Source organism: Bidens hawaiensis, unplaced genomic scaffold (genome assembly GCF_021521415.1).
Source record: "Bidens hawaiensis isolate Kalapana, Puna unplaced genomic scaffold, B.hawaiensis_p1.1 tig00027101_1, whole genome shotgun sequence".
Taxonomy (NCBI): Eukaryota; Viridiplantae; Streptophyta; class Magnoliopsida; order Asterales; family Asteraceae; genus Bidens; species Bidens hawaiensis.
Genome location: NW_027494376.1, coordinates 219,134 through 246,567, shown reverse-complemented (window position 1 = coordinate 246,567; position 27,434 = coordinate 219,134). Strand labels below are relative to the sequence as shown.

General features: G+C 36.7%; 1 protein-coding gene across 1 annotated transcript; it reads left to right on the top strand.

Moving 5' to 3' along the window:
- LOC143574778 (uncharacterized) lies at nt 1–27,434 on the top strand. Its single transcript, XM_077059317.1, has 7 exons — nt 1–129; nt 25,236–25,335; nt 25,682–25,764; nt 25,854–26,020; nt 26,088–26,283; nt 26,369–26,665; nt 26,768–27,434. The coding sequence occupies exons 1-7, from the start codon at nt 1–3 to the stop codon at nt 26,879–26,881; spliced, it is 1,086 nt and encodes a 361-aa protein (XP_076915432.1). The 3' UTR covers nt 26,882–27,434.

Genomic DNA, 27,434 nt, shown 5'->3' with positions numbered 1-27,434 from the left:
ATGGTGAATGCCGATGAGATAGATGTGGGGCAGTTTGTTGATAAGTCGCTGACACGAGAGCAGATTGCGATCTTACTTGGTCTGAATGAAGAGGAGATTGCCGTGTTAGAGACTAAGCCCGATGCTGAGGTAATCAATGATGACGAGATCCTAAATGATCCTACTGTGGAGATGAGGACGGATTTTATTTATGAGAACGAGGAGGTTGAGGTGGAAGATGTGACTGCTGAGGATTACCCTGATCTGTTTCAACACACCAATGTTGGTCAGGGTGCTCCTGTATTTAATGAGAAAATTGTAAAAGAAGCAGAAGATCATCTTAAGAAGACGTCCAAAAGGAAGAAAATCGTTGATACTAGATTTGACTCACTTGAAAATCCAACTGATGAAGACATTGCCAGATGGTTCAGTCACAAGAAAGTTGGTAAGATTATCAAGGCGTATCGGTATGTCGATCAAGAACGGAAAGATGAAGCTGTGGCTTGGGTCAAAGCAAACCAAGTGACCTCTTTCAAGAACGTATCCAAGGTTCATGGTGATATTGTCTCTTGGCTATATGACTCTGATCTTAAGGTATGTATCGTGAAATGGGAGAAGGGGATCCAGTACTACGAGAAGATAATGGACGTTCTTACCCTACCACGTTGGGATGTTCGTACCCTCGCGTGTCGTCCGTTTATCAATCGTGGTGGCGACCAGACAGCTGAGTGGTTTCATCAACACTTGCTGTTCGAGGTCAATCATGGTTTCAAAATTTTCAAGCCTCAGGTCCCCACACGTAAATGTATTGATGAAATTGATCCAAGAACGGGCTGGAAGAAGCTTGTTCTTAAGGTAAAGCCGCCAAGGACGATGAAACGTGTGCCGTTGAAGACGATGCACCAACATATGCATCTATCGTTTGACCGCTGGTACTACAACAATCGTACTAGCGAGGCAGTCATTATGTTGGTAAAGGTTTAAAGACTGAACTTATTAAGATTATTGAACCGATGTGGTTGGTTAATTTAACCGAGACCGACAATGATGTGCTACACAAGAACAAGATTCTGATTGAGCGCAATGAAGATTATGACCTGGCTATGCAATTCCAACGCGTTGTGCGTGTTTGTTATGAAAACGGAAATCATAGTTGCAGAGACTGGCAGTCCAAGCACTTCAAGTAATTTAAAGACAAAGAGCTCAAGACTGTTGGTGCATAGTGTCAGTAGTTCAGTATCTAGTATTTTGTATGTGTCTGTAATCGTGTTAGATTGTTTGATTTGGTTTTAGATATTGTGTCACACAAGTTCGCCTGGGATGTAGGCGAACTTGTGGACGAGCGAAGTTAGGACAACTTCGCCTAACATGTTAGGCGAAGTTGTCGAGGATTATATAACCTCAACCTATGGCTTGTTTTGCTTAACGATTCCAGAACTTGTATTTTGTGATTTGAGATCACGTGTTGAAGTGTTGCAATACAACGTGTTTATTAGTATTGTAACGTGTGTTTGTGTTTGGTTTTAACGTATTATACATATTATGCTCGTATCGTATTACGTAGGGATTCCGCACCTACGTGTTACGAGATACTCCTGTGAAGATCCGGCTGGGAACTTACAATTGGTATCAGAGCTTTTGCTCGTGATTGTGTGGTTCGAGATTATCACACGAGTGTTAATATCGTTCCGTTCTACTATTCGCGGAACGAGTTTACGTTGAAATACCTAGTTTTTGTGTTTTACCCATCTCCCACCATCAAATATAACCCATTACACCTTCGCATACCTCGCAATACGTCAAATTAAAACCTGCAAAAACCTTGTGTTCATCAGGCCAAGTTGCCGTCACTGTTCGTAGGGTTTAAGCGAAGTTATCAATCAAGCGAAGTTGAAGTTAAGCGAAGTTAGGAAGCAAGCGAATTTAGGAAGCAAGCGAAGTTAGGAATCAAGCGAAGTTAGGAATCAAGTGAAGTTAAGCACAACTTCGCCTTCTGATTTCTGTTTAAAATTAAATACTTATTCTTCGTATTTCGAGTCGTGTTTCTTTCAACGATGACTTCAATAAACATTACAGAACTGGTAAAAATGGAGGTAGAAGTCGGTTCAGCAACTAAAGCTCCAAAAATGCTTAAGGGTACCGATTTCGTTGCTTGGAAAGATCGGTTTGAACAGTATGTGAAATATCAAGATGCTAAGATGTGGGTTTGCATTCAAGATGGATACATTCCACCAACTGCCTTGTTTGAGGGTCGTGAACAGATTAAGAAGTACAATAAGATGGAAGAGGAAGAAAAGAAAATGTATGAGGCAGAGAGTAAAGCTCATGCAGCAATAACCATGGCTCTTCCACAAGAGATTCTTCATACCTTCAAGAAGTACAAAACTGCTAGAGAGCTATGGGAAGCACTAGAAAATCGTTATGAAGGTAATGTGGGGATACGTGCCTCCAAGACAAAGCTGCTAAAAACCCAATTCTCTGTATTCAAGTATTTGAAAAATGAATCACTTGACGATATCATCACAAGATATTATCACCTGATGACCGAACTTAGTAATTACTCCATTGAATACAAAGAAGAAGAGATAGTAGAGAAACTTCTTGATGCTCTTCCACCGAAATGGGAAATGTATACGGTTTTGATGAGAGAGGATAAAGAATTTGCCAATATTGATCTTGAAACAGCAGTCAATAAGTTACGAAATTTTGAGCTCAACATGGTTCGAAAGGAGACACCAACTGATCAGGTTCAGGATCCGGGAATGTATGGTGCGAAAGTCCCTTCAAGTTCAAGTTCAAAATCAGAATCGTCTGCCTACTACTCAAAGGGAGAATCAAACTCCAACTCGACTCGAGATGGTCATGTGATTCTCAATATGGATGGCGACGTATGTTTCGTAGCTGGAGGTAGTAGTTCTTCAAAACCTCAAGCAAAAACTGGTAATTTCTCATCAAATATTCCAACCAACAACTACTCACAGATGCCCATGAGTGTTAAATCAGCTGAACAGCAGTTTGCTCTCTATGCATCCTTCATTGCATCTTATGAGGACTATATCAAAGGTAAAATAGTCGACCCTGCAACTTTGGATGAAGACTATGATCAGATCGATGCTGATGATTTAGAAGAGATGGATTTGCAGTGGCAGATGGCTATGATTGTAAGAAGGGTTAAGAGATTCATGAAGAAAACGGGTAGAAAGTTCGTTGGAAAAAGACCAGGGTTTGACAAATCAAAGGTTAGATGTTACAACTGTCAACAAAATGGTCACTTTGCCAAGGAATGTACAAATGAGAGAGTCGAACGCAGTCAGAACAGGCCGGCACAACAGAATGGGGGAGGTAGTGAGAATAGGGCTATGGTATCTAGACAGAATGGTGGATACAACTGGAATATGCAAGTTGAGGAAGTGTTCGAACAGGCTAATTTGGTAGACATCGAAACTGGAGGGAGCGAGAGAGAGATGGGAGAAAATGAAGCATATATGGCAGAAGTGAACGATCAGCTCTCTGAGGTAAGTTCTGAACTTCATTGTATGCAATGTGAGAATCTGTCTAAACAATTAAAAACAGTAACTGATCAGTTTGTTAGTTTGGACGCTCAATTTAAAACGTTAAAAGAAGATCACCACTACACTAAAACTAGAGAAAACAGTTACTCGGTAAAAATAAAAGCTAGTGAAAAGGATATTAGAAGTCTTAAAGCCAGTCTAGCTGATAAAATACAAGTAATTGATCTTATTTATGAAGTGTTAGAAGAAAAAACCAAACTAATTGCTGAAAGAGATAAACAGATAGCTGATTACCAGGTAAAAGTGGTGGAACTAAACAGAAAAATTGAACAATTTAGAAATTCCTCAGCAATGCTTGATCACATCATAAGTGTTCAACGTTCCCCCATTAACAAAGGGGGAATTGGATTTTCTGAAGTTCCACCACCGTATAACAATAACTATACTTATAATCCTAGTAATCAGAAATCTGCTGATGTTGAGATTAGTCAGACAGTTCCAGTCAAAATTTTGACTAAAGAACCTGAAGTTAATAAGAGCGAAACGAGTAAGCCACTTTCTAATGTAGAGATTTCTGTTCCTAGCTCTGTCTCATCAAATTTGGACAAGTCATCCGAATCGGGTGAGATAAAAGAGGAGGTAGTGTTACTGAAACCAGGGGAGGAATATAAGCCAAATGAAAAGAATTCTTCCCTAAATCCGTTTGTCCCACCATATGTTAGACAAACGGGTAGTAATGGAACCTCAACATCTGAAACAACTGTTGAGACGAAAGTTGAACACAGAAGTTGTTTCAGATGCAATCAAGTAGGACACCTTATTGCTGATTGTCCTTTAAACCAGAGAAAATTTGGAGGTATGAGGCCTCCGAAAACTGAGAATAAAACGAATAGTAATTATTATACTGGTAAGAATACTACCTCACCAAATTTCAGACAATGGACAAATCCAAGATTTCAAAGAAATCGGTCTCATTTTTCCCCGGTTCACAAAAATTATAATTCAGTCAATTCACTAAGGTTTGGATGGCCTCATAGTCAATCCTCGAGAAGGTTTCCTTTCAGAACTTACAGAAATCATCCTCAAACTGACTTTGGAAACCAAATACTGGATGCCGTTCAACAGATTTAATCGACCCAAGACCAGTAGGTCTTGGGTCCCTAGATTTTAATCTTTTTCTTTAACTGTGCAGGAACAGTTGAACAGGGCAGTAAACAATCTGTGGGTTGTGGATAGTGGCTGTTCCCGGCACATGACTGGTAATAAGAATTTGTTACATGAATGGAAACCTGTTCAAGGAGGTAGGGTTAGTTTCGTTGGAGAGAGTGGAGGTAGAATCACTGCTATGGGAACTGTGACAAATGGAAAAATGAAGTTAGAGAAGGTGAATTTTGTTGAAGAATTGAAGCATAACTTATTGAGTGTGTCTCAGATTTTTGACAAAGAATACACGGTACATTTTACTAAAAACGAGGCAATCGTCCTTTATCCTGGTTTCAAGATACCAGAGGCATGGGTGGTGATGAGAGCTCCAAGAGAAAAGAACACGTATGTAATGGATATGAGGTCAACTGAGATGACAACCGAAGAATCATGTCTTCTGTCAAAAGCAACTGAGTCCGAGTCCGCGTTATGGCATTGAAGAATGGGACATATACATCTTCGTAAAATGAATTACATTGTCAAGAATGGGCTAGTGCTTGGAGTTCCCTTGAAGAATTTTAACTTTGAAGATCAATGCTTATCGTGCAAGAAGGGAAAGCAACACAAAAAATCTCATTACTCCAAGAAGGTTAACTCAATTGTCAGTACCCTAGATCTACTTCACATGGATCTCTTTGGTCCCGTGAATGTAAAGAGTCTAGGTGGAACTTCATACTGCTTGGTAGTAACCGATGATTACTCTCGATACTCTTGGGTATACTTTCTGAAGGCAAAAGATAAGACGGTTCAGCTGGTAATTAACTTGATTACCAAGGTTGAAAATATTGTTGGAAGAAAGGTTATGTACATCAGGAGTGATAATGGGACAGAGTTCAAGAACTACCAGATGGAGATGTTCTGCTTACAGAAAGGGATAGACCATCAGTACAGCGCCCCGTATACTCCGCAACAAAATGGGGTGGCTGAGAGGAAGAATAGAACGCTAATTAAAGGAGCAAGAACCAAGCTGGCTGATGCTAAACTTCCTGTGGTGTTCTGGGCTGAAGCTGTTGCCACAGCCTGTTATATCCTTAATCGTGTTTTAACTGTTAAAAGATTAAATAAAACTTGTTATGAACATATGCATGGTAGAAAGCCAAACTTGAATGGTCTCGAACCTTTCGGGTCCCCATGTACGATATTAAAGACAAATTCAAAATTTGGTGAGAAAGCCGACGAAGGTATTTTAGTCGGATATGTTGTTGGTACACCCAACAGAAGTTTCTTTAATTTATCGAACAGAAGGTTGAGGTGGTATGTAACATGGACATTACAAGTTACAAATCACCAAAGCCTAGCATGGGACCCGCTGAAGCTTTCGACTATGATAAACTTTTCAAATCTTTTAATATGCCTTACTTGGATTTTGCAGAAGTTGATGAGAAAATTGCTTCACAGATTCTGTATGATGAGGAGGAAAATGTTGTGCAACGTCCGCGATACGATGAAAGTCAACCTTCTTCGTCAAGTGCCGCTGATACTCCTGCTGCCTCTACTGAGGAAGAATTCTACAATCCATTTCACTCTCAACATCAATCACCCATAGATGAACTCTCTTCGAACTTAGAAAACAATCTGGAGGTCGGTTCGGTTCCTACTACTGGAATTCACAAAAATCACCCGTTAGAGAACGTGATAGGTGTTTTGTCTGACGGTGTTCAAACAAGAAGAAGTTTGAATGAGTACACCTGTGTTTACGCAAGCATTAAAGAAACGGGTATCCTAAATGAATGCTTGTACACCTGTTTCATCAGCTAGATTGAACCGAAGAACTATCAAATGGCTCTAAAGGATAGCTCGTGGGTCGAAGCATGCAAGAAGAGTTAGCACAGTTCAAAAAGATGGCAGTATGGAAATTAGTTGCAAAACCAAAGAATGTACATGCTATTGGCACAAAGTGGGTTTTTAAATGTAAGAGAGATGAGAAAGGGATAATCATAAGGAATAAGGCGAGGCTGGTAGTAAAAGGGTTTAATCAGCAAGAAGGAATCGACTACAATGAAGTGTTTGCTCATGTGGCAAGATTGGAGGCAATTCGACTATTTTTGGCATTTGCTGCACACAATGAGATGAAAGTGTTCCAGTTAGATGTGAAAAGTGCCTTTCTTAATGGTAAAGTCGATGAGGTGGTGTACATTGAACAACCTCCGGGTTTCCCTGACCCTGATTTTCTTGATCATGTGTACAAACTGAGTAAAGCGTTATATGGGCTACATCAGGCCCCTCGTGCCTGGTACGCAACCTTGTCTGATTACTTTCTTGAGAATGGGTTCGAAAGAGGAAAGATCGACAGCACGCTGTTTGTCAAGAGAAAAGGGGGAGATTTTCTACTAGTGCAAGTCTATGTGGACGACATCATTTTTGCTGCATCAAAAGTCTCCATGTGTCAGGAATTTGAAGAAGTCATGAAAAAGAGGTTTGAAATGAGCGCAATGGGCGAATTAAATTTCTTTTTGGGTTTGCAGGTAGATCAGAAGAAAGATGGGATGTTTATTCATCAAACAAAATATGTCCATGATGTGCTCAAACGCTTCAAGATGGAAGATAGCACCCCATTTGATACTCCAGTTTGCGTCAACCACAAACTGGGTGCTGATTCAGACAGTGATGAAGACGTGGACCCCACCCAATATCATAGGTTCTTTAATGTATTTAACTGCATCTAGACCTGATATTATATTTGCAGTTTGTCTTTGTGCTCGCTTTCAGGCAAGCCCGAAGGAATCTCACACGAAGGGGGTGAAAAGGATCTTACGTTATCTCAAAGGCAAGCCTAAGTTGGGATTGTGGTACATGAAAGGGGGAGAGCTGGATTTGGTCGCTTACACAGATTCTGACTATGGAGGTTGCAATCAGAACAGGAAGTCAACAACCGGTGGATGTCAGTTTCTGGGAGGAAGATTGGTGTCATGGCAGAGCAAGAAGCAGACCTCAGTAGCCATTTCCACCTGTGAAGCAGAGTACATGGCAGCATCAAACTGTTGCTCCCAGGTTCTTTGGATTCAACAGCAATTGCACGATTACGGTCTGAATTTCACTCAAACTTCTATTTGTATTGATAACACTGCTGCAATCTCAGTAACTAACAATCCCGCCAAACACAGCAAAACTAAACATATTGACATTCGTCATCATTTTTTACGGGATCGTGCTGAGAAGAAATTAATAGTGCTAGAAAAGGTTGATTCGTTGGATAATTTCGCCGATCTTTTTACTAAAGCGTTTGACCGAACTCGTTTTCAAAACCTTGTTGAGCTTAATGGGATGATCAATCCCGAGTAACCTAGTTTTTCGTGTTTATTAAAAAAAATCAATCAATCACTATCACTTAAAATTATGTCTGTTGCTTCAGTTTGAAGGACACATCTTCGGATGTGTTTGGTCCTTACTTCTACTAGTAGATTATGAGGAAAGCCATTAACCAGATGATTGAAAGTGACCGGGGCGGTTATGATGGGTTTTTATTCTTTTGCTGAAAAATAGTCGTTCATACTTAGTTAGAAGGACACATACTCGTATGTGGTCGGTCCAGCTGATCCATTGGATCTTCAGGATAGCCGTTTACCTGAAGACTTTGACTTGATTGGGGCGATAGAATTTAAAATTTTTTTTAAAAAGGGAGATGATAATTTTTCAAGTCTATAACTTAGAAAGAAGTTTCAATACAATGTTTAAAAGAAAATTGATCCAACCTTGGAAAGTGATAGACAAACTAATTCTGTGTGCTTAATTAGTGAAGTTATTAGGCCTAAAAGACTCTAAAACAGCCATTGTATGTTATGGTAGCTTTTTATGGTGCGTAAAAGTAGAAGTGATACTAACTAAATCTCCTCGATTTAAAGTGGAGAATCATTTAGATTTGTGCATGTCTCCATATACATCTTTCCGAATGATAGGCAGAAAAGTGATTACCCAGTCATACACGAGCCCGTTGAGTGTTCTGATTCCCGAGAAGATAGTGCATCAAGTATCTGCTGTGATCCAGATTCGGGACTTGCAGTCGTCTACTATTTGAAGCTGTATTAATATCTTTATTAAAAAAAAAATGTTGTTAAGCCTTCTGGAGCTTATGTTATTTCAAACATCAATCAAGAGGCAAGAAAGAGAACGGGAAGAAGACTCTAAAGATCGATATGTACTTACTGTTTAATCAGACACTACGGGTCGAGGTCAACTCGGGGTGACTTGGGGAAAACCAAATACGCTTTGAGAATAGATAGGAGGCATCACAATCTCAAATGTGATGTCCATCTAAATTTTGAGCTTAATTGAACCTAAACCGTATCACAGAAGCGATGAAAACCATACTAAGTTGTATACCTGCTTACAATCTGTTTCTTTATGTCATAATACCGCTGAACATGGATCTATGTGACAGTCATTTAATTAGTATGATTCCTGTTCGGATCTTTTCTAAAACATGCTGGTCCTCGTCAAGACTGAAATTTGATCTCGTTTATTTATTTACTAAAATTTAAATTGCATATTTTGTTTTATGGTTTAAAACTTGGTTACTTGGTTCTTTAATCGTAAAGTTTAAATCTTTGACCAAAAATTTTAAAAGACTGTTGCATTTTGTTCAAACTATAAGGTTCTGTTTTGTAATTTAAACTATAGGCGAACTTGTAAAGAGGCGAAGTTGACCATAGGCGAAGTTAATAATAAGAAGTTGACCGGCGAAGTTGTAAAAGGGCGAAGTTAAGGGTAAGCGAAGTTAACCTTAACTAACTTCGCCTGTGTATATTCAACCCTATATAAGGTGTTTGTTTGGTCAAACACTTTACAACTTTTGAAAACCACAGCGAACTTATACTCCTAATAAACCTCGGCGAACTTACTCCTCGTATCGAACCGAACCTTGTTATTATTTGTTTTCAATCCGAGTTAAAGGTGCGTAGGGTAGGTATTACTTATAATTCTTGTTAATGATGTTAATCAAATGCCGTTTTGGTCCGATTTGTGACCTCGTTCATGCAACCGTTTAAACACCCTTTAAACCCTTTAAACATACTCTTTCTAATGTGTTCATAACTAATTTGATCGTCTAGATCTTTATTGTAACATCCTGTTATGTTATCAATCACCAATGCTCCGATAAAATCTTGATCTGACCTGTGTTAATTTGCCGTTTCAGATTCAGGCGAAGTTAGCTTTAGGCGAAGTTGTTCTCAACTTCGCCCTAGGCATAACTTCACCTGATTGTAATTAATTAATTATTCTAAGTTGTTCAGGAGCGAAGTTAGGACTAGGCGAAGTTATCCTCAACTTCGCCTTATACTTAACTTCGCCTAATTCTTATCTTGTTAACTCAAAAGTTTAATCTGTTATCAGGCGAAGTTAATGTAAAGAACTTCGCCATATGTATAACTTCGCCTGCACATTTTAGAAGTTATCATAACTTCGCTCATGGTAACAGGCGAAGTTATGATCTGCTTTGTCGATGTTCTAACTTAGACCGTTTGTTGTGCAGATATGGCTGCAGTAGCAGGAGCAGGTGGTGCCGGTGGTGACGAAGGTGGTGAGAACAACAGACAGTTCTTTCCGGGTCACAACATGTATATCACGTTGGATCTGGATGCTACTGGTGTCGATGATTATCGCGAGATCATCTCCTTCTTAGTTCGCTCACGTGTTTTTCATGCTATTACTACAACTCTCCCCATTTCTCTACCGAATATTGAAGATTTCTGGCGAACGGTAGAGTATGACTGTAGAGTTGAGCCTCTGGTTATGCGCGCCACAGTGAACAATTAGGTGGTGCAGTTCTCAGCAAATCAGATCAGGGTTGCCTTGCAGTTCGAGGCTGAAACCACAGATGATCCAACCGACTTTCCAGCTACATTCAGAGATGGTGCATTTTTACGTATGGGCTATTCGGGTCCTTTGGGCGACACTCAAAGACGAAAGGGATTCCTACTGGATCAGTGGCGTTTTCTGATGCATGTGTTGAATGTGTGCATGTCGGGTCGTAAAGCTGGTACTGACGGTATGGGAGCGACGATGCAATCTACCATGACTGCTCTGACTTACAACAAGCCGTACAGCTTCAGTCAGATGGTGTTTTATGAAATCGATCGTCAGAGACGCGCGGTTGCTCGTGAAAGATTCTTAATGTACCCAAGATTCTTACAGATGATCTTGAATCATGTAGCTCCTACGCTACCTCAACGTCGTCCCATTCGATATGTTGATAGTGTAAGCAAGAGGATCTTTGCACAATGCAGGTCGTCGAGTGCTCGCAGTAAACCATAGCTTCGTCCGTGACATACTCCATTATTTGGTTATTTGATAAACCCTGCTTATGTTGCTCCTCTTGGTGATGAATTTCGGGACCCGGCACCGCAACAGGCTGATGTTCCTCAACCACCACCTGTGGTACAGCAAGCATTGCCTGCTGATCCTGTTGTGGCTCCGGAGGAACAGGTAGATCTTGAGGCTGCTTTTGGTGGCCAAGGGTTCTTTGATATGGAGCGAGTTGATCCTTCTGCAGAGATTCAGGTCTCAGTAGCTGAGGTTTCTGCAGTAAATGTATCGATGGTAGCTACATCTGTAGCAGTGTCTGAGAGAACTGATTCTGACTCCTCCGCTGATGATATTGCTGAAGCACAACAGATTCTGGACAGCCAGGAAAGAATACTTGGAAAAAGAAAGAAAGACTCGGATGACAGTGAATCTGACTTTGAGGAGGAGTTAGACCAGTTGATACGTCAATCGAAAAGAGTCAGAACTGGTGAAGGTTAGGGAGCTGGTGAAAGCTCAAGGGTGGTGCGTTTCTCCCCACCCGCTCTATCTGGTATAACTATGGTTCCTGCGTCGATAACTGTGACAGGACCGATCATCTCAAGTGCTCCCGTGATAACTACATCATCATCATTTGGCATTCCACCTACCACATTTCAGTTTTCGACTCCAGAGATAGTTTCCTTGCCACCTCCTACCCTTACTCCATCGGAGGTTGTTGCAAGATTTGTTGAGTTGACATTAGTTGCTACTGCGGGGTTAACTGTCACAATACCACCCGCGGTTACTTTTCAGCCTGCTTCAGATATTCCAGCTAGTTTGGGAATACCTCCACCTTATGCTCAAGACGTTTCTCATATGCGGTTTGATTTTGATTCTACCTTATCTGATTCTGAAAGGATAGCGGCTCTGGCAAGGGTGGTGGCTGAACAATCAAGAATCAATCTGATCCAGACTCAAGCTATTCAACGCCTTGTTGCAGAAAATCAGATTCAGTCGTCCCTCCTTGTTGAGCACGGTAAACTTTTTGATGCTTTAAAACAGTTCTTAGCATCTCAAGGGGAGACGAGCTGCAAGGGCGATGAGTTGAGAACAAAGAAAAGTCATGATAGAGACGATGATGCATCGAAAGGTGCAGGTGGTGAGTTGCTAAGAACTGAACAAACTCTTGGGACTTCCACATCTCAGGGGGGGTCAACTGGTACAGCAGGTGGATCAGGGGGTGAAGATGTTGTGGTGGTGGATGATGAGGAAACGGTGGATGATGATGTTGTGGGTGATGACGATGTGCTGCCAGTTGAGGAGATTGAAAAGATAGGAGCTGAGATTGTGATTGATAGGGTGATTGAAGAGGGAGAGATTGTGGATGACAGTGTTGAACACGATATCCCAGAAGTTGAAAAGGCAAATGTGAGTCAAGATATGGAAAGTGATGAGTCTGAATGGGAAGAGCAGCCGAGATGGAAAGAAGGCTACGCTCAGTGGTTTGTAAAGACAAAGAAGCCAGCGGTTCCAACCATGTTCAAGAAAAGTTACAATATCAAAGGGTATGCTGAGTCGAAGAAGGGTATTATATGCTGGTTGTATGATGAGCAGTTGAGATTATTTGTGATTAAACGTTTTGATGGGATTCAGTACTTTAAGAGGATGTTGAGATCTTTGAATACCTTTCCTGAGTGTGAGGTGAAGGATTTGGCTAAGTTGGGGTTGATTAATAGAAGTGATGATAATATGGCCAGAATTATTGGGAAGATTGTGTGGAAAGAAAGTGTAAAAGAGAAAAAGTTTGAGTTGTTAAAGCCGCAGAAAGGGAAGCTTGTTGAAGATAAGGAAAGAGGAATGCGAGCTGATGGCAAACCTTGGATGGTAATGAAATATAAGCCGATCCGGTGTTTGAAAGAAGTGCCAATGAAATCAATGCCCAAGGATGTTTTAAAGAATCTAAAGTGGTGGTATGTTGATAGTCAAACAGCTGAAACGGTTATGGAGGATGAAGATGAACAAGAAGTTCGGAGAGTGTATGATCCCATGCACTTGGTAAATTTGTCTCAAGCTGACTTGCAGGTGCTAAACGAGAAAAAGATATTCTATATTCCTGCATGGAATGATGAAGCCAAGAAATATCAGAGAGTGGTTTCTGTGTGTGTCAGAGAGGGCGTTCATGCTTGAAGACTGGTGACACGAGATTTTTGGGATTACAAGACACGTGATTGAAGATAGAGATATGAAGCTACTGCCAAGAGGGAGTCTGTTGGTGCATAGTGTCAGTAGTTCAGTATCTAGTGTTTTCTGTGTGTCTGTAATCGTGTTAGATTGTTTGATTTGGTTTTAGATATTGTGTCACACAAGTTCGCCTGGGATGTAGGCGAACTTGTGGACGAGCGAAGTTAGGACAACTTCGCCTAACATGTTAGGCGAAGTTGTCGAGGATTATATAACCTCAACCTACGGCTTGTTTTGCTTAACGATTCCAGAACTTGTATTTTGTGATTTGAGATCACGTGTTGAAGTGTTGCAATACAACGTGTTTATTAGTATTGTAACGTGTGTTTGTGTTTGGTTTTAACGTATTATACATCTTACGCTCGTATCGTATTACGTAGGGATTCCGCACCTACATGTTACGAGATACTCCTGTGAAGATCCGGCTGGGAACTTACAAAGACGAGGGGGTGTCTGTTAGTGCACGGTTTTGCGTCTCGAGTCTTTGTATTTAACTTTAACGTATTTGTCGTTTTGATTAATGTAATAAATAATTAAGATATTAAATTAGTTCGTTAAAGTATTAGTCTAGTTCGCTAAGGATGTTTAGCGAACTAGAATTATGTTAATTCCCTCCTGATTTGTTAAGGATGTTTAACGAATCAGGAGATGATTCGTTAAGTTATTTATCTAATTATGTATGTAACGAAGTAGTGTCTAGTTCGCTAGGGAATGTTAGCGAACTAGACCTATCTTCTATTTATAGTGAACTCTGTTCACAAGTTAATTTAAGTTTTTGAGAGTTAATTAACGAAACCTTGTCCGAATCTCTCTCGATCTTCATCTTAATATTATATATACACATACATACAAATTAACACACATACATATAACGTATTATATACAATCAAAAGTAATCATGAACTAGATCCGTGTTAGGTTAATTCTATCTCAGATCTGAGATCTGTGTTAGTTTAACGAGTTCAAACATGGCATACAAACGGATTCAATACCAAACAGGACATTAAAATTAATTTTACAATTTCATTACACAAATATCAAAATCCAAAAGATTTCATGTGTAAGATAAGATAAAGTTATCCGACTTAATAACGTGTTTGAAAACAGATGTTATTTAAAACAACCCAGGAAAGAGATTCTTTTTAATCCATAAAACATACAACACATAATCTAAAACAAATGTTTTCCCTAAGTCAATACAAGTAAAACTTTTACATTTCACATCCTAAGTACATGTCCATCTTCAATTTGTTCAAATTCTTCAAACCATTTCAGATCCTTGCATACTTGACTCGTATCACCCGAATCTACACACCATGCATGCATGTCATCCTGTACATAAAATGATTCAAAAATAAATGATACATAATTCTCAACCGAATTATATTTGAACCATTGAACTTTTGAGGTTCAATAACAAACCCAAAACCAAGGTTTCGTTTATTTCACACCCAACGGGTTTTCCCGACTTGTATACCTCTAATGGGCTTATCGTTACTTGGGTCGTATCCCATCAACCCCATGTGTGTACCATCTCGATGAATATTTTAATAATATTTTATTTTATTCAAATTACAAAGTAAATTTTGTTTCTTTGAATCAAATCCAGTTTTTATGTTTTAAAAAATATTAGCATGTCCTAATTGATTCATTGAATCAACTAAAAAACTCAAGGGTTTTGCTAAATTTAAAGTGTAGTGAGTAAACATACCTTATGAAGAATCGGGTCTTACGACCCATTTGGAAAAGCCACGTTAGACTTGTTTTCATAAGCAATCTTCACTCGATATTCTTTTTTGATGTGTCTTGGTTTGCCACATTTCCAACAAGCTAGTTCAACTTTCTTGTTGGGATATATTAATTGTCACATTGTGACCCTTGTATTTATTTTCCATATCATATTTTATATGTATGCGATAACATAAAAACAGGGTACTTAGATATAGTGAAGTCATATAAACAGAGTCCTCAACTAAAGCCGATTTAAAATCCACATTCAATTTAAACATGGTATCCCCCCTATTATTGTAATATCCATGACAACAAACATACCACCTCAAGACAACATACAGTTATTCAATTCAAAATTGGCTTATATCATCCATAGTAATTAAACTTATTCCACTAACAAAATTTCTAGTTTTAGAACCAAAATACACAATTCACCTAACAAAATTAAATTATTGGCAATCCTTCCGATAGGAATATCTCTATATTCTTCGATTCCATCAAGAGTGCCAAAGACTCATTTTTCAAAATAGATGTCCACTTCAAAATTAAAGAATAACATTCATACAGTTGGTTTTGTAAAAAAGAAGAACTGTGTGTATTGAAACAAAAGCCTTCATAATCCTTTTTATAAGATAATCCACAAAATCAATTTCCTAAAAACCAAATCTGCATGGAACGGAAACACCTTTTCATAAGATAATTCCAAATTTATATGTTGAATTTTAAACTTATAACCCTTCCATAATTCTAGATCTAAATCAGAATATATTAAATACAAAACCCAATCCCTTACTTGGTACTAGATTAGTCACGAACCGAAAATAATATAAATAGTCCCCAGATCACGTTGGCCAAAATCAATATAGATGAACCAAAAAGCCAGTGGCCAAAATCATGCGACACACTTGAAAATATATATATATATATATATATATATATATATATATATATATATATATATATATATATATCAATCAATCAATCAATCATACCCAGTGGAGTCCCACCAATAACAAAGCTATAAGTAGGGTCTGGGGAGGGTGGGATGTAAGCACACCGTACCTCTATCCAACGGGATAGAGAGGTGGCTTTCGGAGAGACCCTCAGCTCTTGACTACATATGTATGCAGCAATATAAAAGGAAATCGAAGTTCAACTATAGTATAATTGATAGTAGCACGTAGTAAAAATGATAATACTATATATATAAACACTATATATAGTAGCACGTAGTAAGAAAATATCATAATGGTGTGTGACCAAAAATAAGGTAAATAGAGGCCCCTATGGTATTCATTTCACCATAAAAATCCTTAACTTTAATTCTACTTCTCCAATAATTCCTATCCAACGGGATAGAGAGGTGGCTTTCGGAGAGACCCTCAGCTCTTGACTACATATGTATGCGGCAATATAAAAGGAAATCGAAGTTCAACTATAGTATAATTGATAGTAGCACGTAGTAAAAATGATAATACTATATATAGTAGCACGTAGTAAGAAAATATCGTAATGGTGTGTGACCAAAAATAAGGTAAATAGAGGCCCCTGTGGTATTCATTTCACCCTAAAAATCATTAACTTTAATTCTACTTCTCCAAGAATTCTTATCCCTAACCATGTCCCCTGAGAGATTTAGGTCTATCAAATCATGCCTAATCCTCTCACCCCACATCAACTTAGGTCGTCCTCTACCCCTCCTCCCCTCTATAGTAATGTTTTCTACGGATCTAACCGGGTCCGTCGCCTGTCTTCTCTTCACATGTCCAAACCATCTCAATCTCCACTCTCTTATCTTGTCTGATATGTTAGCTACCCATAATCTCTCTCGAAACACAAAGTTTCTTATTCGGTCTAACCTTGTGTGCCCACACATCCAGCGTAGCATTCTCATATCTGCTACCTCCATCTTTCGCGCTTGTGCCTTCTTGATGGCCCAACACTTGAAAATAAACATACTTGTAAATTATGTACATTGTAAATTATATAAATAAACATACTTGCAAGGCTATCTTCATAATCTCAACGATCCCAAGACTTTCATCTATCAAACGCTTTTATTTATATACAAGACCTACCGTAATCTAAATTCAGTTATCCAACAATGCAATGACATAATTTTGAATACCAACAAAATTCAATATGGAGTGACTTTCAGTTAACCCTTCCAGAACCATATATATAAACAAATACAAAAATCTAATTCCTTGCGTACCAGATTTGTAATGATGATACCGAAACTAACAATCTATAGGAACCCAAATAGGTTTATCTTTGTTGTTTATATTGTGTAGTCTATAGCAAAAATCAATCAATTAAACAAACCTAGTAATCTTGTATGCAATTGTAATGATGAAATTGCAACTTGGATTATTCTCTAAATAGTGTAATCACTATCAGATTAACCTATTTGTGGGTTACAGACAATGATTTAACGGATAAGACAAAGAAGTCTGCACATGAAATTGAATTTGTTGTTCTGTGTATTGATAAAGAACCAGAGAACACTGTAACCGTTTGTTCTCTGTCATGCATCTTCGATCGATAGAATCATCTTCAGGGATTATGTTGATCAATATGTTTATAATTCCCACATGAGCCCAAACATCAATTAAGCCCACTTCACATAAAACTTAAACCCAATTGCTTAAATAATAATTCCATTGTTATTATAAAGCCCAAATAACGTTTATAATTAAATCGAGCCCGCACTCATGCATCTAGAGGTGCACACAGAAACCAGTTAACCGGTTTCTAACCGGTTACTAACCGATCCTAACCGCCGGTTAGTAACCGGTTTGTATTTATGATTTCAAAACCGGTTATAAACCGGTTAACCGATTTTTTTAATTATTATTATATAAAAAAAAGGTTATTATCCGGTTAACCGGTCCGGCCTAACCGGTCAAAACCGCTTCTCCAGCCGGTCAAAACCGGTTACTACCCTAACCGAAAAACCGATTAATGCCCGCAAAAAAAAACCGGTTAGCAAAAAAACCGGTTATAGGTTAACCGGTTAACCGATTTGTGCACCTCTACCTGTGTCACCTAACTCATTTATTCTCTAACGTTATTTCCTTGATCGACAAGTAAATTCAATTGCACTAAAATAACCAACAAAATTCACAGTCACATTATGTGTTGTATTGATGAATGTAGTATGCATAAAGATGGAGTTTAGAAAAAAAAATGAATTTAAGGTCAACACGATAGTGCAGTATTACTTTAATTCTTGCCATCACCACTTTGGTGGGATGGTAAAGGTTGGCCTTTGGGTGAGAGGTCCAGGGTTCGATTCCTGGCATTGGCGGTATAATGTAAATAGTAGGAGGAAAGCTTGAACATTCAAAAAAAAAGTATTACTTTAATTCTCAAAGCGATTATCTTGCACTTTTGATAAGTGTTTTACTGTTTTTAATTTCAGCGTAGATGTCAACGATGTCATGGTTTGAGCTTCTTTTGTCATATACAAATCTCCTAAGGCCCTTAAATTACGTTGTATGTTGGGTTAGATTATACGTACATTGGTCTGTTTCTCGCATGTGTTGGTTTGAAGGATGTGGTGCTAATGGTTGGGTTATTGCATGCTCTCTCACTTAGCAAGTGTTAATATAGTAGGTATGTTTCATACACTTTTAGGTAAATGAGTTAAAATCAGAGATCGTTCATGATCAAGTCTACATATGTCCAGTCAAGCACAAGTATTGTGTACGGTATAATGGGTGTTGCTAACTTTGTTTCAAAAAAATATTAAACACTTATAATTTAGGGACTTAAATTCAATGTTTATTAAGAGTACAAATCGAAAAAGTTAAAATCAAAATTCTGCATTGATTTTATAATATTGAGCCTTTTCAAAATACATGCAAGGTTGCAAAACTTTTTTCTACATACTAATTGATTTGTATCTATCTATACTGCTAAATAAATACAACTTTTTTCATGCCACATGTCACCCATTTACAACATCATATGTCTCATATTCCCACCTCCCAACACAGTCCATTTAGAAACCCATTTCATATACCCCATATCTACTAACCCAAACCACTACTGATTAGCCCATCTATCATACAAACCCTAAACCATCCTTCCCAAAATCCATTATCTCTTCTCTTCAACCCTGCAATTCTTATCATATTATCATTCATGTCTTGACGATACGGCCACCGTATTCTTCTTATTCGATCAGATCCGACCATCTTATTCTTCTGTTTCGATCATATCTGGCACCATATTCTTCAATTCCAATCAAAAAACAGTTTTGTTATATCTTGCTATGGCGGTTAGGTACACAATTCATTCTTAATTGCTTATTTCTAGGTGTTTTACAAACTTTTAATGTTTAGGCTTGCCGATTTTGATGATTGTGTTTACAAATATGAAATTATAGTTATAAATATCCATATATATATATTTTTTTGTCTACAGCCCTATATATTTGTTAATGTTCTACGATTAACCCTTGCATATAAACAGTTTAAACTAATTTGTGGGGACTAGATAATGATAGGTTGTACATAACTTATTATTGATTGATGTTTGTTTATAATATAACTTACTGTTAAAATAATCCATGAATTTTATTATAGTTTATGTTTGTTAACACATTATCTGGTCTTTGGTGGTTATATTGTTGGATGGTTAATCTTGATTCATAGCATCATAGTTATATAATCTTGCTGTTTATTTTTACTAACCGAACAAACTCCAGGACAAATTTTGGTTTTGTGTTACTGAAAACATTATTTTAATGCTTCTGGAGTAAAACCTATATGTGATCACAACTGATTCAAGATTTGATATAATATCTATAATATATATAAACAAAAATATAAAAGTCCTACGTGTCGCGATGTGGTCGCTCCCCCCTTTTTTTGGAGTCACCGGATTTGCTTGATTTTTAAATGGAGACTTCTCAAGCATTTGACCCGAATTCATGGGTATGGGTCTTACCAAACCCAAATATTCCTTAAACGGGTTATAACATCTCATTAAATAAAAAATTATTCTCACCAAATTATTGAGGTAAAAATCCTATAAAATAGGATATACTAAAAATTAATACCTTATTTATTTTAATATATATATATATTATTTAAATTAAAAAACCAATTTTATAGTAAAAAAAAATAAACAGGTCTTGGGTATCATCAAACCATAAGTATATTTATTAACTTTCATAAATATTATTTATAATTAAAAAACAATTTTATAGTAAAAAAAATAAACGGGTCTTGGGTCTCATCAAAACCATATAACTTTTAAACCGGGTTATAGCATCTCATTTGTTTGTGAAACAATTTATCATCATACCATAAGTATATTATTAACTTTCATACAATAAAAAATGTAAATTCAAAAAATAAATAAATATTAGAACAAACAATATAAAAAAACTCCGTAATACGGGGAATAAAAAGTAGTATATTATAAACTTTTTGCATGTGTATATGTATTACTTCATTCGGTTTTTCTAGGATCTGTTTCTTTTAACTTATATTAAATCAATATGGGTTTTTTTTATATAAATCCTATGGTGATATTATATCAATATTAATGAACTATTATGTTATTTACTTAAAATATTTTTTAAAAGCATGAATTAAATTGTATTCGTGTTCTTTACTTTGGTTTTTCCATGGTTTATTGCTAATGTTAGCAGCCTTTAAGGTAAAGAAAACAACTCTTGATTATCTTATTTGTTGGGTCGATGGTTTGACCCAAATGAGGAGATTTGACCTAAACGAAGTATATGGAAGATTGAAATCTTCTCAACCTCCTCAGAAACTGCTAAGTATTGAATCCGAGCACACCTTGGAACTCCGAGCAAGCTTTTACTTAGCCGAGTACGAGATTTTGCCTCCCGGGCAAGGTTTACTTCAAATATTCTTCTTAAGTGGATATCCGAGTAAGGTATGCTAATTAGTGATTTCCCGAGTAAGGATCACTGATTTGGCATAACCGAGCAAGGTTCACTTTGTCAAGCAGGGTTGTTCTTCAAGACCAAGTATTTTACTCATCCGAGTAAGGTTTGGTTAACCAAGTCCATGAAGCCAAGTGATTGGAAGACCGAGCAAGGTATTCTTTAATAATTATGGTCCGAGTATACTTGATGAGTTAATGGAATATCTCTAAGTTATATCGAGTAAGGTTCTGCTCAAGTAAGGTATGTACTCCCGAGTACGCCTTATCAACAAGTTATTCAATGACAATGAGCCGAACAGGACCATAGAAGAACAAAGTTGCTCGTAAGGATTTGTCGGGCAAAGTTTGATAAGTTCAAGAAGATTGAAGTCTACTCGGTGAATATTTTACTTGGTAAAATATTCTTTAAGTAAAGTCTACCATGAAACTGATCCCGAGTACACTTCTATATTTACCAAGTCTGAAGGAAGGCCGAGTACACTGCGTACTCGGAGACTAAAGATTAATGAAAAGCCTACCCGGAAGACTTGTTTTACACTTAGCTTATTTTGAATATGTAATTTGAATACGTATGATTGTATTTAAGGTTTCTAGAAGGAATGACAGCTGTCCTAGGTTGGCAGGCCTATAAATAGAATATTTAGGGCACGCCTCCAAGGAGAGGCAGATGAACACATGATACGGATAAGACCGACACATTAATTGAGAATATTTTGTGTGTGCCGGCTGTCCTAGGATTCCTTATAAAACCCTAAATCGATTACCCTGTTTGTATGATTAACATTATATAAATGGAATCTTTTGAGTGAATCCTGTGTGTGACATCTATCTTTGAATATTCATTGCAACCGTATGTTTGTTATTGATTCCGCCTTTAACAAATGGTCATCTTTCTAAATATAGTAACCCGTCATTAACTCTCTTGTCAACACGATTAATTTTGTGTGAGTTATGACATGATTGATTAAGATCTGAGCCGAATCGGCCTTATCAAGGGACCTGACATTATTTTTGTGTTGAGTTCAATATATCCTTTTGTTTTTCAGTTTAATGATTATTTTTAACTTATACAATAGGTTAAAGATTATAATAAAAAAATAATTCTTTTTTGGTTAATTTCACTTTAAAATTTTTTGGTCAAGTTATAGATTAAATGGATGAGAAAACAAAAGCTCAGAAGTAGAAAAGAGGTATATAGTTCCTTGGTCTCAAAAGCTTACCTTTGATTAGTTCATTGAATCTTTTTTTATGTTCTGCAACTCGTTCTTTGTTTTACAGGAAAATGATATTTTGACATACAATTTCTTGGCCTCAAGATGTTATATGACAAGTCAAAAATAATGATTTGGCGGTATTATTTTTTATCATGTTTACTTCTTTTTATACAATTAACATTTGATGGTTTGGCAATCATGGGCACACACCTCATGTTGACCATGGAATTAATTGGCAGAGGAGCCTCTTGATATGAGTATATGGTTGTTGTGTTTGGCGTGATGTATGTGGATGCATAGTTGGAAACTAACTTTCTCATTTCTTTAGGGTGTATGTGTATTATGTGCATGGTGGTTCTCTGGTGTCTATTTTATGTGATAATATTTGAAGTGTGATGCTAAACTTGAATGGCGCAGTTTGACTTTTATAAGGTTGATCTTATTACTTTCCAACTTTAAAACTGTCGATAAAATTTCATGTTTAAACCGGGTAACAAAGCCGATCAGTTTGAACTTTGAAGAATATTACAATTAAATTTATGACATTGGATTAGTAACAAAATAAGCATCAACGTTTTGATTGAGAACTCACATTAGGACCGCAAAAGTCAATATTTTGTTTATCTAACTAATCATGGACGAGCGGATATACGAGATGGACCATTGACATATGACATGTTTCGTAATTATTGTTTTTTTAGATTTTTCTCCTGAATTTAGGATGTTATTTCTAAATTCGATTAGTTCCTCATTTTTAATTTGACTTTGGGGTCAAAGAGATTTTTTTTTCAATTTTAAAATTGTACAAGTCTTCATGTTATTTAGGATGTTATTGAACTACTTTAAAATTGTCACTGTTGTCATTGTAGAATTATGATTTACATAAAAATTCGGTTAATCAATCTGTGTAGTAAACTAGTACACGGATACATAACCTAGTAATATATATAAACGAAAACATAAAAATCCTACGTGTCGCGATGTGGTCGTTCCCCCTTTTCTTAGAGTCACCGAATTTGCTTGATTTTTAAATGGAGGCTTCTTATGCATTTGACCCGAATTCACGGGTATGGGGTCTCACCAAACCCAAATATTTCTTAAACGAGCTATAACATCTCATTAAATTAAAAACTAATATCACCAAATATTTGATATAAAATTCCTATAAAGTAGGGATATACTAAAAATTAATATCTGATTTATTTAAAAAAGATATATATTATTTATAATTAAAAAACCAATTTTATAGTACAAAAAAATAAACGGGTCTTGGGTCTCATCAAGCTATTATACATTCTAAACCGGGTTATAACATCACATTTATTTATGAAAAAATTTATCATCAAACCATAAGTATATTATTAACTTTCATACAATAAAAAATATAAAAATTCAAAAAATAAATAAATATTATAAACAAATAATATAAAACAACTTCCGTAATACGAAGGACAAAAACTAGCTTATTGCATATATTTAAGTCACCTCCATCTTCTACCGTCCCCATTGATCTCTATGATCTTTGTTCTTTAATACAACCAAGAATGTCATTCATCTGTATTTTGGTAGTCAATTTGGCGTTCCTATGCTCTCAATCAATTTTTTTTTCAGTAGAAGTCTTAATTTTGATATGTTATGAAGAATCAAAGAGAGTTTACGAAGACTACAACTCCTAGGTGGAACTATAATTTACTTAATTTGGTGGTGGTGGGAAAGGTCAAAGATAAAGCTAATGGTTAGGGAGACGAGTGGATGAGGATTTGAGTTTGTGTGTTTTCTTTAATGTTTTATTTTAAATGGTATACTAGTCATTTTATAAAACTTTAACAAAAGTATCAAAGTATACACGTTTAACGGTCACGTAAACAACTAAATCTTAAAAAACAACTTTCTAAACAATAATATTAATATCAACACCATATCATTATATAATATTTACAGTATCTATAAATGCTTCAAAACTTACGAAACTGTTTATAGTAACTTTTCATTATCAAATTATCAAGAAGCTCACAAACCATCATGGACTTGTCTCCCCTCTCGCAGACACACCCTTCTCCTCCTCAAACCGGTTTATGATACCTTCCTTCTCCCATTTCAAAAACCGTGATTAATAATTTTAATATTTTCCAAACAATTATGAATTATCCTGATAAGAAATAAAAAAGAGGTTTTCTAAGGACACCACTCATTTTTGCTAAAACACCCATCAATACGTTTCATATAGGGTTATACAGTATGCTTCGTAGGGTTGTTCAAAATTTGATTCGAATTCGAAACATTCAAAATTCGACTTGATTCGAATTCGAATATGAATATTCAAATTCAATTCAAAATATTCGAATTCGATTTGATTTGTATTCGAGTATAGTAATCGAATACGAATTCATGATTTTTTATTTGATTCGATTCGATTCGAAATTTGAATTCAAATTATAGCATATATATATATATATATATATATATATAACTTACTAATTTAGGTGAAATCCGTAAATAGTAATTGTCCAAAACATAATAATTAATCCCAATAACCAATACTAATATTTCTTAATTTTGTTAATACTTAATTTTGAACTTATTATCATGTGGTATTGTAGCTATTTTAAACTTATATTTATGTGTTTTACATGATGATTATGGCTTTTGAAGTTTTTGATATATGTGAACTTGAATCAATTCGAATATATTCGAATTCGAGTTTCAAATACTAATAGAATCGAATTTCGAATATGGGAGATAATACAAATACGAATCGAATAATCCAAATTTTAAGCGAATAAGAATAGTAGCAAAAAAATTAATTATTCGATTCGATTAACTATAAAATTCGTTATTCAGTTCAATGCACACCCCTAATGCTTCGTATAATAACGCTATACGAGACGTGTAAGGTGTGGTGGAGGGGGTTGTGGGGGGTGTCCAGGAATCCCATTAAAAAAGTTAAAAAAAAAAAAAAGAAAAAAGAAAGATTGTGACATGGCGTGAAGTAAACTTCCCCCAAAACTCTTGAATCCCGTAATAATAACTTAACCTGTAGCATTTGATGTCAGTGAGTAACAATAAGAAAACGTGAGTAAGTAAGTAAGATAGATGGAGCCGACTTCCGCGCCGCTTTACCCTGGAGCCGGAGGCAAGTTCCTAGGAAACGCCACCAACACCACCAGCTCCTAATCAATCGGAAGACGGTGGTTGGCTCTCGAAGCTTGTTGCTCGCCGCCTCATTGCCACCAGAATACTCCCCTCCTTTTTCTCCCAATCGGATTCTTCCCTCGCCGACGAAGATCACTCGTCTAGTGACTATGGTCAGCTACGATGAATATCTTACCTACACACAATTAATAATAATAATATTTGAAGCGAGCTAGGGTTTTGTTTCTAGTTGAGGTGGCACCATTTGTTACTTTACTTCAAGTTTCTATTAATTAAATCTATAGATAGATAGATAGATAGAAGAAACTGCTTTAGGAATTTATATTATGTAATTACATTGAAGATTATCTCAGGTTATACACTAGCATATATCAATACTTTTCATCTAGTCATTATTTTATTTTAGTGCTTCAATTAATTAAGATGATACAGGATTAAACTTTTCTTAATTACATCCCTTACCATTTGCTAATACAAACGGTTTCTTTTATTGGACAGACAGTGCTGATGAGGATGTAGATGAAGATGCAGATGCAGATGCAGCTGTAAACGCACTCGGTGCTGCTGAACATACTTTGGAGGCACGTCCTGTTTTCATATTGTGCACGGATATTTTCATATGTAAACATTCGTATGCAATCAAACCTAATGTCTCATAAATACTATGCAGCTTGTAGTATCCGGTTCGAGTAAAAATGCAGGTCCCAGTAATGAAACGGATAAACTGAAGGGGCTTGCGGAGGATGTTAATGCTCAACAACATAAATCGAAGAAGTCGGTTGAGGATCTTGGTGTGGATCAAATTGAGAATTTGCTGATGGGGAAACATTTCTCTCGGTAAATTGTTATGTTTAAGTCGTGAATTTATGGAACGTTTTTAGATTAATGTTGTGTTATATGGCAGCGATGAAAGCATGCGCTTGCTGGAGATATTGAATTCTAGATTGGCTGATGATTCTAAAGCTGAGGGAGGTGAAAAAGCGGAAACTGTTGTTCCTCAGGCGCAAAATAAAGGGAATGTGTTTGACCATGAAATTCCATCTACATCTAATATAAGGAAACATGATTTTGAAACCCCGATGCCTCGTTTGCAATCAAATGTGAGTAAATGCAGATAATAGTGACGTGTGTATTACAACAAGTTTATCAGTTATTGTATTGTTAGTATAATATTATTCAATGCAGATACAAGATGAAGTTGTTGCTTCACCAATGGATATTGCTAAAGCTTATATGGGAAGTCGAGTATCAGAATTAGGGTTTAATACTCACAATAACGTATCAACAGTTGTAAGGGAACAAAAGAGTAGTGATGTGTTTCCTGCAAAGCCACATTTTTTCACACCTTCATCTAAATCATCCACTTGTTGGCCGGGTGCAATGGTACAAGACCAGCGTGGTTATCTTACTCCACAAAATCAAAGAAGCAGATACGGGCTTCATAATTTTCCAAGAACACCATATTCTAGAACCAAGCCGAGGGTATGTGGTCCGTATGTATTCTTCTAACCTTATAATAATCAAGATTCGTTGGATATTTTAGTGTTGAAGTTATTTTTTTTTTGTTTTTTTGTTTTGTAATAGCTGAGTCAGTTACAAGGTGATGGGAAGTCTTCTAATGCTTCTCTGACCACATTCCAACAATCTAGGTTGCAGGTACATTCTATTCTAGCTGCTTTAAAGTCGCATACTTGCTAGCCTTGATATAGTTATTGTTAATTATCTGTATGTACATTTCTTAATGCTTTAATTATGGATGGCAATCACGACCCGTTTTCTAAAGAATGGGCTGATTTGGATAATAAAAACTTGCTTGTGACTTGTGAGTTTACTGGGTCTACTCAAATTATACAACAGGTCATGTTGGGTCTAGTTAATTTATACAACGGGGGAAAAGGGGTCACCGTCACCCTTATAAAACTTGCTAAATTAAACAGGTGTGAGTGGATCAATACCACCCACAATCATTAGTTGTTGTCACTATGCTACATATACTAACCATAAGAAGTATTGGGTGTGAACTTTTCTAAAACGCTTCGTTTCAATCCGAGTGCATTGTGGTTAGAACATGTTTTGACCTGACCTAATTTGATACTTTTTAAAAGCAGTCCGTTTGACCCAAACCCATTTTTTTGACAACTCGTTCGGGCTCAGAACCGTTTTGACATGTGGCCCTACTGACCGTTTTTTGCCAGGCTTAGTTCTAATGCTAAGAACATACATTACTCATCAGTCATCATTTAATGATTTC